Raw genomic sequence first — 15,162 nt, forward strand, 5'->3', positions numbered from 1 at the left:
GAAAATTAGGACATTAAATTACATTCCTTACTAATATTTCTTAGTTATAAAAATATACATAATGTCCTGGCTGGTGTGGCTAAGAGGTTAGAGGATTGGCCTGCACACTGAAAGGTCTCAGGTTTGATTCCCAGTCAAGGGCATGTACTTGGGTTGCAGGTTTGATCCCTGACCCCTGTCGGGACTTGTGCAGGAGACAACCAATCAATCAATGTGTCAATGTGTCTCTCTCATAATGATATTTCGCTCTCTTTCTCTCCCCCATCTCTCTTTTTCTCCCCTTCCACTCACACTTCCACTCTCTCTAAAAATCAATGGAAAAAAATGTCCTCAGGCCTGGCTGGTGTGGCTCATTAGTTGAGCATTGACCTATGAACCAGGAGGTCATGGTTCAATTGCAGGTCAGGAACATGCCTGGGTTGTGGGCTCAATCCCCAGTGTGGGGCATGCAGGAGGCAGCCAATTAATGATTCTCTCTCATTACTGATGTTTCTATCTCTCTCCATCTTCCTCTCTGAAATCGATAAAAAATATTTTTTAAAAAAATGTCCTTGGGTGAGGATTAACAACAATGAAAAAATATACATAATATTTCCCTCTTTATTGAGAACACTAGAGGTCTGGTGCATGGGTGTCCCTCAGCCCGGCCTGCATCCTTTCACAATCCGGGACCTCTCCAGGGATGTCGGGCCTAAACCGGCAGTCAGACATCCCTCTCACAATCCTGGACGCTGCATGCACCAGTGACCATACTTTTCATATAGGTGAAAGGCATCTTGCTGTTGTATGGGCAGCTACATTTTTTTGCCCTGATTATAAAAAGTAGTACATAACATGATCCTTCTGAGGCAGTAGTGCCATTTTCCCCATCTTATGGGTAGAAAAACTAAAGCAGAGAGAAGTTAAGCAATTGGCTTTGTCAGACAGTTATAAGTGTCAGAATCAGGGCTGACCACAAAATGTGCAAGCCAGAGTCCATGCGTGTCATCGCGGCATCATCCTGTTTTTTCAGTGTTAGAGTAGCCTTGCCAGGTTTTAATTTTTACATCTAAGAGACTGTTCCCAATATATAGGGTAGGATCCCTAGGCCTGGCCGGCAATCAGGGCCATCTGTGGGGTGACTGGTGGGCACCCACCTTAGCTGGTGGCCTGGGGCCGCCTGCTGGCTGGCCCTGCCCCACCCCCCCATTGCCACCACTGGTCACCTCCCTCTGGCGGGGGGCAGATGTCCAACCCAGGAGCTGTCCCCAGTCGGTCAGTGCACATCATAGCAACTGGTCATTCCACTGGTCATTCTGCTGTTCAGTCAATTTGCATATTAGGATTTTATTATATAGGATATTTGTCACAAAAAATGTAAACTCCATGGGAACAAGGACCAGGCATGGTGCCCATCACTTTATCGTAGGACCTAGAACAGTGTCCTGCACATTGTAAGTGTTCAAATATTTGCTTGAATAAATGATCATACATATGTTCATTATGAATATGGACATATATAAAGCCTATCTTTAAAAATTGGCTCTTTAGCCCAGCCGATGGGGCTTAGTGGTTGAGCATCAACCTATGAACCAGGAGGTCACGGTTCGATTCCAGGTCAGGGCACATGCCTGGGTTGTGGGTTCAATCCCCAGTGTGGGGTGTGCAGGAGGCAGCCGATCAATGATTCTCTCTCATCATTGGTGTTTCTCTCTCTCTATTCTCTATCCCTCTCCCTTCGAAATATATATATATATATATATATATATATACACACACACACACACACACACACACACACACACACACACACACATTAGACAAGCGAACATTTGTCATCCATAGGCAGAAACCTCCATAGGCAGCCAGTGGCATTTTTATTCAGTAATGTCTTTCTGGTACATGAGTCAGGACAGCCACAGGTGGCTAAGGTCTGAGAGTAGCTTCTTAAATCTCTTCTCTCCATGCCCCAGCCCCAGAAGAACTCATCTTTAAAAAGATTTATCAAACTGTAAAATGCAATGTTATGTGGGTAGCTTAGCTATGAGAGGATCAGAAGACCAAGCTCTAATGGACTAATTAATGGACAATCCATTACTGATATATGATACAAAGAACTCTCTTTTGCTTTAACCAAGTGGTATAGAAATATAAATAAATAGAGTGACTATTAGCTGAACAGGTTAGTGTTAGAGAATCTGGTTGACTGTCAGTGTGGTTTGTGGGTAGAAATATTAAAGGGTGATTTTTGGCTGTTAAAAATCTTTATTGCCGTAACCGGTTTGGCTCAGTGGATAGAGCGTCAGCCTGCGGACTGAAAGGTCCTAGGTTCGATTCTGGTCAAGGGCATGTACCTTGGTTGAGGGCACATCCCCAATAGGAGGTGTGCAGGAGGCAGCTGATCGATGTGATGTTTCTCTCTCGTCGATGTTTCTAACTCTCTCTCTCCCTTCCTCTCTGTAAAAAATCAATTAAAAAAATATATTTTTAAAAAAATCTTTATTAAGTTTATGATGTTTATACTTTAAAGGATGATAAAATATATTCTCTCTTGTTAAGTAGACTATACAGTTAAAATAAATACTATTTCCTTGAGAAAGTTCAACAACAAAATTATTTTATTTATTATTTTTTTAATTAAATCTTTATTGTTCAGATTATTACATTTGTTCCTCTTCCCCCCCTCCCCCATAGCTCCCCTCCACCCAGTTCCCACCCCACCCTCCGCCCTTACTCCCCACCCACGGTCTTCATCCATAGGTCCAGTCTCTTCCCCGCATCCCCCACACCCCTTTCCCCCCCAAGAATAGTCAGTCCATTCCCTTTCTATGCCCCTGATTCTATAATCACCAATTCATTCTGTTCATCAGATTATGTATTCCCTTGATTTTTAGATTCACTTGTTGATGGATGTGTATTTGTTGTTCATAATTTGTATCTTTACCTTTTTCTTCTTCCTCCTCTTCTTTATTTTTTTTAAATATATTTTATTGATTTTTTACAGAGAGGAAGGGAGAGAGATAGAGAGTCAGAAACATCAATGAGAGAGAAACATCGATCAGCCACCTCCTACACACCTCCCATTGGGGATGTGCCCGCAACCCAGGCACATGCCCTGGACTGGAATCGAACCCGGGACCCCCCAGTCTGCAAGCCGACACTCTATCCACTGAGTCAAACCGGTATCGGCTTCTTCCTCTTCTTAAAGGATACCTTTCAGCATTTCATACAATACTGGTTTGATGGTGATGAACTCCTTTAGCTTTTTCTTATCTGTGAAGCTCTTTAGCTGACCTTCAATTCTGAATGATAGCTTTGCTGGATAAAGTAATCTTGGTTGTAGGTTCTTGGTATTCATCACTTTGAATATTTCTTGCCACTCCCTTCTGGCCTGCATACTTTCTGTTGAGAAATCCTCTGACATTCGTATGGGTATTCCCTTGTAGGTAACTGACTGTCTTTATCTTGCTGCTTTTAAGCTTCTCTGCCTTTTGCTCTTGGCATTTTAATTATGATGTGTCTTGGTGTGGTCCTCTTTGGATTCCTTTTGTTTGGGGTTCTCTGCGCTTCCTGGACCTGTAAGTCTGTTTCTTTCACCAGGTAGGGGAAGTTTTCTGTCATTATTTCTTCAAATAGGTTTTCAATATCTTGCTCTCTCTCTTCTTCTGGCACCCCTATAATTCGGATATTGGTACGCTTGAAGCTGTCCCAGAGGCTCCTTACACTATCTTCATATTTTTGGATTCTTTTTTCATTTTGCTTTTCCGGTTGGGTGTTTTTGCTTCTTCATATTTCAAATCTTTGACTTGATTCTTGCGATCCTCTGGTCTGCTGTTGGGAGTCTGTATAATATTCTTTATTTAAGTCAGTGTATGCTTAATTTCTAGTTGGTCCTTTATCACAACATCAAGGGTCTCACTAGATTTCTTGAGGATCTCACTACATTTATCGGCGGTCTCACCAGTCTTTTTGAGGGCCTTACTAAATTTATCGGCGGCTTCTAGACAGTTCTTGAAACACCTTAAAAGTGTGGTTTTGAACTCTATATCCAGCAGTTTGCTTTCCTCCATTTCTGTCATTTGTGTCCTGTTTCTTTGTCCCCGCATTTTTTATGCTTTCTTGGTGCACCCCCTTGTGGTCTTTGTGCACAGTCCTGTTGTAGGTAACACTGGGGGGGGGGGGGATTTGACCTCCAGGCCAATTGGCTGTGAGAATCAGCTGTGTCTGCAGTGGGAGAACTTCTGTCCTGATCTCTAGGGAGGTGCTAATCTAGCCTCTGCCTGAGGCTATCCAGCAAATGCCTGCATGCAAGGCTTGGGCGGGGTGGGTCCCAGGGGATCAACAGGGCGGGCCGAGCGAGCAGTTATGGCTGCTCTCAGTCCTGCCTTCAGAGGCTCTGCTTCTCAGTGTCCCAGCAATTGCTGCAAGTACCTTGGATAGAAAGCTGCCCTCAAGTTCCGACTGATGCCAGACAGTCCCGCTTCTCCCGTTTGAGTCTGGGTCCCCAGAGATTCGCCCAGAGCTGGAGCTCAGAGCCTGAGACTCCCTCCCGATTGAAAAAGACAACCGCGCCCTCAGCCGCCAGCCCGCTCCGCATGCACCTCCACACCTTAGTATTTTACTTCCACACCGCACTTCCTCTGAGTCTCGGTACGTTTTTCTCTTTCCTTCTAGTTGTAGAATTTCCCCTCAGCCAGCCTTCCTGTGGTTCTGGGTGATGTCCGTTCCGTCTTTTAGTTGTATTTTTGAAGTGGTTGTGCGAGGCAGCAATCTCCGGTGTTTACCTATGTCACCATCTTGGTTTCTCCCAAATTGTTTCATGAAAAGACATTTCATAGTCTTAGTTCATCAAATGTCACTCACCATATTTTGAACAAGAATGAAATTGAATTATAATATTTTTACCAAGTGAAAGTGCCAGGTAAAATACAGGTCATCCAATTAAATTTGAATTTCAGATAAACAATGAATAGTTTTTGTATGTCCATGCAATATTTGGGATCTACTTACACTCAAAAATTATTCATCTTAATTCTAATTTAACAGGACATCCTGTCTATTTATTTGCTAACTCTGGCAACTGTATCACTAAGGCAGGTGTCACTTCACACCTGTTAGAATGGCCATTATAAAAACACAATATACAGAACAGACTGTGGAATCTCAGAGGGAAGGCAGGGGAGGGTGGGTGGGTGGGTGGGAAGGGATAAACCAAAGAACTTGTATGCATATATGCAGAACCCATGGACACAGACAATAGGGTGGTGAAGGCCTGGGTTGAGGGGTGGGGGCAGGCTAGAAGGGGCCAATGGGGGAGGAAAGGAGGACATATGTAATTCTTTCAACAATAAAGATTCAATTAAAAATAAAAACAATAGCCGAAACCAGTTTGGCTCAGTGGACAGAGCGTCGGCCTGTGGACTGAAAGGTCCCAGGTTCGATTCCGGTCAAGGGCATGTACCTGGGTTGCGGGCATATCCCCAGTAGGAGATGTGCAGGAGGCAGCTGATCAATGTTTCTCTCTCATCGATGTTTCTAACTCTCTATCTCTCTCCCTTCCTCTCTGTAAAAAATCAATAAAATATATTTAAAAAAAAATAAATAAAAATAAAAACAATATAACGTCCCTGGCTGGTGTTGCTCAGTGGTTAGAGTGCCAGCCTGAGCATCAAAAGGTCACTGCAGGTTCAATCCTGCCTCAGTCAGGGAGCCTTCAGGAGGCTACAAATTGATGTCTCTCACTCTCTTTCTCTCTTTCTCTCTCTCTCTCCCTCTCCCCCCTTTCTTCTACTCTCTCTAAAAATCAATGGAAAAAAATATCCTTGGGTTATTGAATTAACAACAACAAAAAAGCAATATAACAAATGTGGGTGAGGATGTGGAGAAAAGAGAACACTTGTGCATTGGTGGGAATGAAAATTGGTAAAACCACTATGGAAACAGTACACAGGTTCTTCAAAAAATTTAAAATAGAAGTACTACATGATACAGCAATTTTACTTCTGGCTATTTATTTAAAGAAAATGAAAACACTAATTTGAAAGCATATATGCATCCCATGTTCATTATAGCATTATTTACAATAGCCAAGATATGGAAATAACCTAAGCATTCACCAACAGATGAATGGATAAAGAAAATGTGGCCTATCTATCTATGCCACATTATACACACACACACACACACACACACACACACACACACACACACACATATATACATACACACATATATACACATATACACATATATAAAGTATATATAACTATATCATGTAATAGAATATTATTCAGCTATATAAAAGAATGAAATTTTGCTACATGTGACAATATGGATGAGCCTTGGAGACATTATGCTAAGTGAATTCAGACAGGAAAAGACAAATATCATATGATTTCACCTATATGTGCAATTTAAAAAATAAAACTAACAATAGAATTGAGCTCATATACTAGTATACAGAGAACAGATTGGTAGTTGTCAGAGGTAGGGGGTGGTGGTGGGCAAAATGGATGAAGGGGGTGTAAACCAAAATTAAATTTAGATTGTAATAAAGAATACTTGAGTGAAAGGAGCTGTAGCTCCAGAGACACAGAGTCAGGTAACAACCTAAACTGTGCTCCAGCGAGAACAAACAAAGGCAGGGTTTATAAAAGTAGAACCCGGAAAATGTAATTCTTTCATGCAAATAAAGTATTGTAGGCTAGGTTAACAGGGATTGGTTAGTTCCAATATGTAAACGAGGGAGCTGAAACAACACTGTTAAAGAGGGTAATATGTTCTCATCTATTATAACAACTGTTTTTCAGGTCATAATATGAACAATATTTTTTCTATTTGTTTTTAAATAACTTAAGCATCAGCTACATTACTCTAAAGCTTCTTTATTACATTTAATTGAACATTATCAATTACATTTATGAGAAGTAACAAAGAAATGGTAAGCTGTTTTTGACTAAAATATCTCAATTCTAATTTTAAAACCTAATCAGAAAGACTATAAATAGTATAATAGTAATTAGTATATTAGCTAAATAGTATAATAATCCATTAAGTACACATCATCATTAGGCTATCTCTGTTATGAAGACATTTGCCAATGCTAATAAAAGCTATTCAGCTGACAAAGGAAAACAAATTATCTTAAAAATAACTGCATTTTATCACTGCAATAGTGTAAATATTTTAAAATAGTGTGAATATTTTAAAAGCTGTAGACAAAAAATTTGGAGGTAAAGTGATCAAAATTACTACCTGAAACTATTTTAACAGGTTTTAAATGCTAAATAAAAATCCTGAGAAACGACTCCAGAGATAAGATTGTAAAGATTTCCTCCTGAAGCTGTTTGAGAACCTCAAAGTGCCAAGTAAAGATGCTCTAATACGGTCTAATGGGAAAAGGCTTAGAATGAGAACCAGGTTTAACTTGTATTCCATCTTCGTGGTCTCCAGTTTTCTCATTTGTTCATTTAACAAAGACACATTCCAGACCTTATTCTGTGTAGTATAGTGGGTTTAAAAATGTTGTGCTACATACATTTCCCAACTCAACATGAGAGTGGCCATTTCATGTTCCACTGCCGGCATGGACACCAATATTATGTTGTGACCAGGTTTGCTGTTTAAAAGTCCTCATCGTCATAGCTCAAGAATGGACTAACTCTGTCTGAATAACTGATTCTAGACCCCAGTCCGGATGCACACACATCCCAGGTCTCTGCTCGGTCTGTCCTGGAAGGAGCTGACTCCTGAGGAAATGCCACAGTGGGTCTGATGGCCCTGCAGTCTCCTGGAATTTTCAAGGGAAGTGACATTGATGGAGAGGCTGCCCTGGTGACTGTAGCTGGAAGGTCCAAGGCTTCTGGATAGATGGGCATCAGGGTGTTTTCAGAAGTATAGTTACAGCCCAAAAGGCTCCTAGCTTCCCGCACGTTGTCACAGTATTTCAGAGCTGGCGGCTGGTAAGCCTGGTAGGACACTTTGGTGGTGGTAGTGATCACCGTCTGTAGGGTTGGGGCACCTGGTGGGGGAGGGGTGAGGTACCTACCGGGAAGCTCTGTGTTATAAGAGGGGCGAGTGGCCATGGCCTGGAACTGTCCAGGGTCAGTCCTCTCCCCAAGGCCAGGTTTTCCAAGAGCTGGTTTCCAGCCATGTTGTTTACTGGCGAAATCACAGCTGCTCTGGAAGCTGCTGTATGACTTGACATTATACTGTAGTGCATTCAGGTGGATCCAGTCTGTGTCATTAGCATTGCTGTTGGAATCCTTATACAGGGTGGAATATGCACTCGAATTTATATAACCAGGACCTGCCAATTCATAGCTGCAAGGAGACCTAGGCAAATAGATTCTTGGGTTTGGATATTTCTGAAAGGGTGGCATTATGTCTCCTTGAAAGGTGGCTAGGTCACAGGTAGCCTTATAAGCATCAGAGTTTTGGAAGGAAAAGCAAGACTGCCCTAGAATAGGAAAGCCAGCGTCAGCAGTTATATCAAATTCTTCTGGATTTTCCAGGGTAGGTATGTTGTTGAAGTGTCCACTGTTGTCTTGATCCTCTCCTGCCTAAAAAGATATATATTTTTATTTGTAAATAAAATGCAACTCTCACCTGTAATAGTAGCCAACCAACCAAAAATCAACTTCCAACCAACTTCCACCCAGCCCGTGTGCTCAGTGGTGGAGCATCGACCTATGAACCAGGAGGTCATGGTTTGATTCCCAACCAGGGCACATGCCTAGGTTGTGGGCTCAATCCCCAGTAAGGGGCATGCAGGAGGCAGCCAATCAATGATTCTCTTTCATCATTGATGTTTCTATCTCTCTCCTTCTCTCTCGCTCTCTAAAATCAAATATATATATATATATATTTAAAAAAACTTCCAATCAGTGGGTTCTGTGTTGTGAGCACTACACAGCTCAGGACATGAATTGGGCTTCTGGTCCAGGGGTTGCATAGCTGGAGCTTGCTTGGGTGTGAATACCACATGGCTGCATGCGGGTCCACAGTAGCCAGGCAAGAGTGGGTCTGGGTGGCAGATGGTCCTGTCCTCCCCTAAGTTTGCAAGAGTGGAGATTCTAGAGCCTGACACAGATCAGGGTTCAAATCCTGACCCTGTTCCTCATTAATTGAACAAGTTACTTAGTCTCTCTGAGTCTCAGATTCCCAATTTTAAAAATGGGGCTCAATAATAGTAGCCTCCTCTTCAGGCTTTTGTGAACGTCTCATGTGTGAAACTTTAGACCTTATGTGCCTAGAACATAGAAAGAGCTCAAACAATGCCTGTTTCTCTTATCCTCAGACTAACAGTCTGCCCGCTTGGCATGCTTTGGTTGAAAAGCCAAACTGGATCTAGTTGGCCAAACAAATGCTATCTGTTCTATGTAAATAATGTAAAGGGCTCTCTCAAGGATGCATGTGAACTCACTGTTGGTATGCAAATATATCTTTCTTTAGTACCATCATATAACTGCCCTTGTATCAGCAAGTCAGCATACTCACTGTATTATTGACTGTGTAGATAGTTGACTTTTTTTTTTAAAGAGAAGAGATGAAATTGGAAACACTATCCAAAATGTTAATTCAATGACATTTTGTTGGAGATACACAATTTTCACAGATAATCAAACCTTTTAAATTATTGTCTGACCTTGCTTGGGTGTGAATACCACACCCAACATTTAATACCACACTTAACATTTTACATAATTACCAGTATACGTTGTGATGAAAATAAACACAGACCACAATGTAACGTCAGCTCCCCATTACCTCCAGTTCTCGAATTCTCTTTTCCCGGGGTTGATAAAAACAGGCCATTTGTCTCTTGATGGCACTTCTTCTAGCTTCTGTCTCTGATTTACTCTCTGGTCTTGGGTGATCATGAACCCCCTTAGCCTGCATTAATAGGGAAGGAAACTGGCAATGTTAGTAAAAATTATGTCTTTCCCAAGATCCCAAGTTGATGTCTGTTTTTTCAAACTGACAGGAAAAAATTCTTGAGCTAATAAAACAGCATCAATAATAGACATCTGCCAGCTGGCGTGGCTTAGTGGTTGAGTGCCAACCTATGAACCAGGAGGTCAGTTTCGATTCCTGGTCAGGGCACATGTCTGGGTTGTGGAATCAGTCCCCAGTAGGGGGCGTGCAGGAGGCAACCAGTCAATGATTCTCTCCCATCATTGATGTTTCTATCTTTCTCTCCCTCTCCCTTCCTCTCTGAAATCAATGAAAATGTATTTTAAAAAAAATAAGAGTAGACATTTTAAAAGATTACCAACAGTCCTTTCACCATATTAAATCAACTCTAACTGCAACATGCTCACGATCTCTTGCCCTTGCAGAGCACACAGTAGGAAGGAGCACACTAATTACTCAAGGAGCCTGAAAGGCCCTGGGAGACCCAGCACCTGCTTCTGGCCACGGAGCTGTATTTGGTTTGGTCCAGAGTTCCTAAGGCACGTGGCAGGTGGTTTGGTCTCTACTATACAATGAAAATACGCATCCGAAACGGTGGTGTCCCCCCAACCACCTGGAAAAATATGGCGTTGCCATCAAGCCTCCAGAAGTTGGTTACTGGGTATCCGCTGTGCCCTCGACAGGGAACCAATTCCAAAGCGGAATGACAGTTGGGGCATGCTTTCTCTGCAAAGCCAGAGGGGAGAATATTAATAACAGCTCGACTCCAGACCCTTCCAAAAGAACAAAAGGGAAATTACTGGGTGGAGGGAACTCAGGACTGCAAGGCCGCCCCCACCCCAGGCCTCGGGGCCTCACTCTGCTGCTTCAGCCGCGCCTTGTCGCAGATGGCAGGCCTCAGCTGCAGGCGGGAGCCATCGGGCAGGGCGCAGGCCTGCGCACACACCACCACGCCCAGGCAGGACTTCTTGAGGATGTGGCCGTTGTGGTTGTTGGTGTTGCGCATGGCCCAGCCGCTCAGGTGGCGCTGCGCCTTCTTCTCGTCGCTGCGGTAGATGAAGCGCACGAAGCCATCAGGCCACTCGCAGAAGGGGTCGAAGTGGGCTGGCTCCTGGACAGGCGCACAAAAGGAAGGGCGGTCAAGTCTACCAAGACCAAACCCAACACACTGCGCTTTTAATTTTCTCCAAGCATATCAGAATAAAAATTGGTCCCTTTTAGATCCGGAAATGTTGTAAAACTCGGAAGCGACGTCATCACAAATGCTACTCATCTTGTCTATAATAGCTTACTGACAATTGGCTAGTTGATGTTAATATTGTGCTGTTCTTCTCAATGCTGTACATGTATCAATTCATCTACACTTCATAACACACAGGCAACAGATAATATTATTCTCCCAGTGTTACCTAATAATAATTGGGGGCCAGAGAGGTTAACTGACTTGCCCAAAGTCACCCAGCTAGTAAGACCTGGCTCTAGGTCTAGGATTTGAGCCCTAGCAGTTGGACTCCAGAGCCTTTTCTCCTTATCACCATGTCATACCACTTCTTGTATATTTAAATGTTGGAAACATTTCCAGATTAAGTATTAAAGAACCAGGGCAAAAAGTGATTGGGATGGTCTCTTCCTGGCCTGCAATTGAGACTGTAAATAGCTTTACTTCAATTCAGCACTTTTTCTTCAAAACTCCTGGCTCTATTCCAAACCTGTCAGTCACATTAGCAGTGACACTCAGAGCAAGATCAGAGAGGCAGGAACAACTTCCGACGTTCCTCCCAGTTTAGCTCTCCAAGTTTTCAAGGACGTTGTGATGAAGGGCCTGACATCAAGGGAAACCCCGGCACTGGGAAGAAGCCTGCTAAGAACTGGGCCTCTCCCCAGAGCAACCGGGAATGTCATTCTCAACAAAGAGCCACATGGCTGCAATCATGTTATATCACGTTCTGCATTATTAAGCCGCAATGTCTTTCTTATATATCAGTTTCATATAAAATTACCCTTCAATGAGCACTTACTGACCACTGCCCTAAAGGCACCTGGTACAGACAGAGGCCAGTAGACAAGGGACGGTGGGCCAAGTCCAGCCTGCCACAGGTTTTAGCACACGCTAAGGATGGTTTTAAATATTTTTTAATGGTTGGGGGAAATTTTTTAAAAATTATATGATTTGATACATGAAAATGATATGAAAATCAAATTTCAGTATCCATAAGTAAAGTTGTATTGGGTATGTCCATGTCCATGAGTCTATGTATTGTCTATGGCTGTTTTCACACTACGATGCAGAATTGAGTATTTAGGGTAGAGACAGTATGGCCCACAAAGCCACATTAATGCAGTATCTATAATCCTCACAGCAAGGTTGCATGAGGTGCACGGTTACTCTTATGTATTAGATAAGGATGTGGAAGTGAGAGAGAGAGAACCTTCTACAGTGGCATAGCTGGGATTTAAACAGAAGTCTGAGTTGCCAGACCCCACTAGCTTTACTGGTATGACAGAGGCTCAGAAGAGTATTACCACAGTAATAAGACATTTGCAACATCTCTCCCTCCCACCACCCCAGAGAATTAGATCCAACATTTGCAGAGCAAAAGTATTCTCAGTTGGACAATTCAGACTTGCACACATTGTTAGTTTTGTACATTCTAACAGTAATAAGTAAATAGGCAATTTTGTTTCCAAAGCCACAGAGATATTGTTGAAATCATTATTATTACTAATAGGCATTCTTATCTTTTCTAGAAATATTATAATTGAAATAAATTAATAGATTGACTTAAGGTTAGTGACAAATGAAATATATAATGATGTGCTATCAACTCTAAGTTCATACTAAATGCTAGTATCTTGTTAAAGTGAACATTTCAATTTCATTTTACTAACAAACTGAAAGTTTTCCAGAACAGGCTATTTTTTTAGTGCTGCCCTGTATACAGACTAGACTCCCATGTCTCACACCAGCAACTAAAATAGTGACACTGAAAATGAAGCCACAGAGACGGTATTTTTAAGTCAAAACAAGAATGGAGGACTCCAGGATTGGGTTTCATTTGCTCTAATGTGTTGGCACGTGCGAGTGCATGCACTCAGACACAGACAAACATGCACACGCTGAACACCACAGCCGACCTGGCCGAGAGCTTAAGATTGTTATCTATTTTGCCCCGTGATGACAGGTGAGCAGCCTGAGACTAAGGCAAATTCAATAACTACCTCAAGGTCATATAGCCAGTTTAGCTCTTGCTCCTTCAATTAGCCAAAACAGGGCTAGAAGCCTACATTTTCCCAGTTCTCTTTATAGAGCCCAGTGCACCTGTCCCCTTGGAGATGTCACACACACTCCCTTGCTTAAGAGCCAGTCTCCAAAGGAAAAATTACCCACATTTATGGAAGTCCAGAAAATATGGCTTGTGAGGGGAGCCATATTTTAATTATTTGGTTGTGGCTCTAAAATGCAAGATGAGCTTTTTTCCTATGAAAATTTAGATGGACTGAAGTCAGCGAGAATGAGATGCCCTTACTGTCCTGTGGTCTACTCTCACAAAAATGATACAGTGTGACGGTAGAGTAGGCAGACTTTAAAACAAATAAAAAGAACAAACTTTCTACAAAAAACACATCCAAAAATTGCTGATCTCTTTGAGAGGCTACGCAACTTTGCTACGGAATTGCTATCCATCTGAACAACTATATGGCACATGCTAGATACTTAGTAAAAACCAAGCCTCTCATTCCCACGCCACAACAGTGTGGAAAGGCCACTTTTGCAAATGCTTGGGAGGCCACGCCCACTCTCCCTCCACCTCCACCTGGGACTTTAAAGTCACTCCTCAGCTTTTGCCCCACACCAGTATGACAAAGCATAAATTCCCTGGACTCGGCTCCAAACCACTTTGTTTCATTAAAACAAAAAAAAACACACACCACAAATCCACCCTAAAAGGACATAGATATTCTTGTCATTAAAGTAAACCCAGAAGTTATGTCCAAACTCTGGATTTCAGGGGCCCTGTGGGCATCCAGGGCCTGGTTAGCATGACTGGAGTTTCCTAGGAGCCATACTTCATGCAGACAGCACCCCCGGGAATCTGAATAAATTGCCTAAGGCATGCTGTTTGTTCACCATTCCCCTCACAGGGATTGCAGTCCTGTCTCACATGTTTGGTGCATGTGAAGCAATGCTATGAGATTCTCCCCTACCTTTCTCATGGATTTCAAAGAATGGAAAAGGAGAGATTCACTTGATTTCTACCTTGGTTAAAGGAAAGTGAGGAGCAAGGCATCCCACCCCCGCCCCCAAGAGGACTGGAAAGGTGGAGCCTGATGGACAGTTTCAATGTTCTTGGACAGGCCATAAGAAAGAGCTAGGCAAAGATACATCTAGATACCCAACTCTGCCCTTTGTAGAGTCCATCTACATATGAGGACTCTCCTGTGCTTGTTGGCATGTGTGTTTGCGTATGCTCTGTCCACAGTCTCTGCAAGGACTTGTGGCGAGCTGGCAGGGCCAAGGCATACTCAGCCCCACTTTGGGCGCCTTATGTGCCCAGCCAGCTCAGCCAGGTTCGGTGAGCCTGAGAGGGGGTGGTGAAGGATTGAGAAAAGACAGACAAGAGAAGGAAAGCTGGGTCTGGGTGGGACGCTGTCCTCTCTGATGGGGAGCTAGCGACAGCGCCCGAGAGCCAAGTCTTTATTTTATAGCCAGAGTCCACGAGGTAAAGTAAGGACGTGGTCAAGATGTTTACATTGTTCTAATCTACTCAATTACATGCATCTGAACTCTATCAAGCCCACATCACTCAGACACATGGCCAAAGAAATTCTGTTTCTTTGTTACGGGGTGGGGCCACAACATTAGTAACAAAGAAACAATTTCCAGAGGATGAGGCCCAGAAATCAGGATTTTAAAAGATTCCCAGGTGATTCTAATGTGCAGCCAAGGTTGAGAACCACTGCATTAGTCCGAGGCTTGAACCTGTCGAAACGCTGTAGCTGCTCTCCACAAGGACCTGAATGCCACCTCCTTCTTTGGAAGGACTGTGCGCTCACGCCGTGTCACATACCTGAGGCATCTGCGGGTCGTTGATGTCCCAACTGAGCTTCATCCCGTAGGAGCGCACACAGTCCGCCTTCTGCCCGGCTTCCGTTGGCATCTGCCCACCTTGCCCGCCAAGTCCCGCAAGGATCCTGAAAGATAGAAGACGAAAACAAATCTAGAGGCGCGCCAGGTGAATTTTCCCCAATAAAAAAATAAATAAAGAA

The 15,162-nt window shown here is 43.0% G+C and overlaps 1 protein-coding gene across 1 annotated transcript; it reads right to left on the reverse strand.

Moving 5' to 3' along the window:
- Positions 1–7,601: 7,601 nt before the first annotated feature.
- GCM2 (glial cells missing transcription factor 2) lies at positions 7,602–15,162 on the reverse strand (the record flags this gene model as incomplete). Its single annotated transcript, XM_081087004.1, has 5 exons — positions 14,964–15,162; positions 10,753–11,005; positions 10,508–10,620; positions 9,748–9,873; positions 7,602–8,540 (listed from the first exon to the last, which is right to left on the reverse strand). The coding sequence occupies exons 1-5, from the start codon at positions 15,051–15,053 to the stop codon at positions 7,602–7,604; spliced, it is 1,521 nt and encodes a 506-aa protein (XP_080943130.1). The 5' UTR covers positions 15,054–15,162.

Source organism: Myotis nattereri, assembly GCF_964212035.1.
Source record: "Myotis nattereri genome assembly, chromosome: 3".
In the NCBI taxonomy this organism is placed as follows: Eukaryota; Metazoa; Chordata; class Mammalia; order Chiroptera; family Vespertilionidae; genus Myotis; species Myotis nattereri.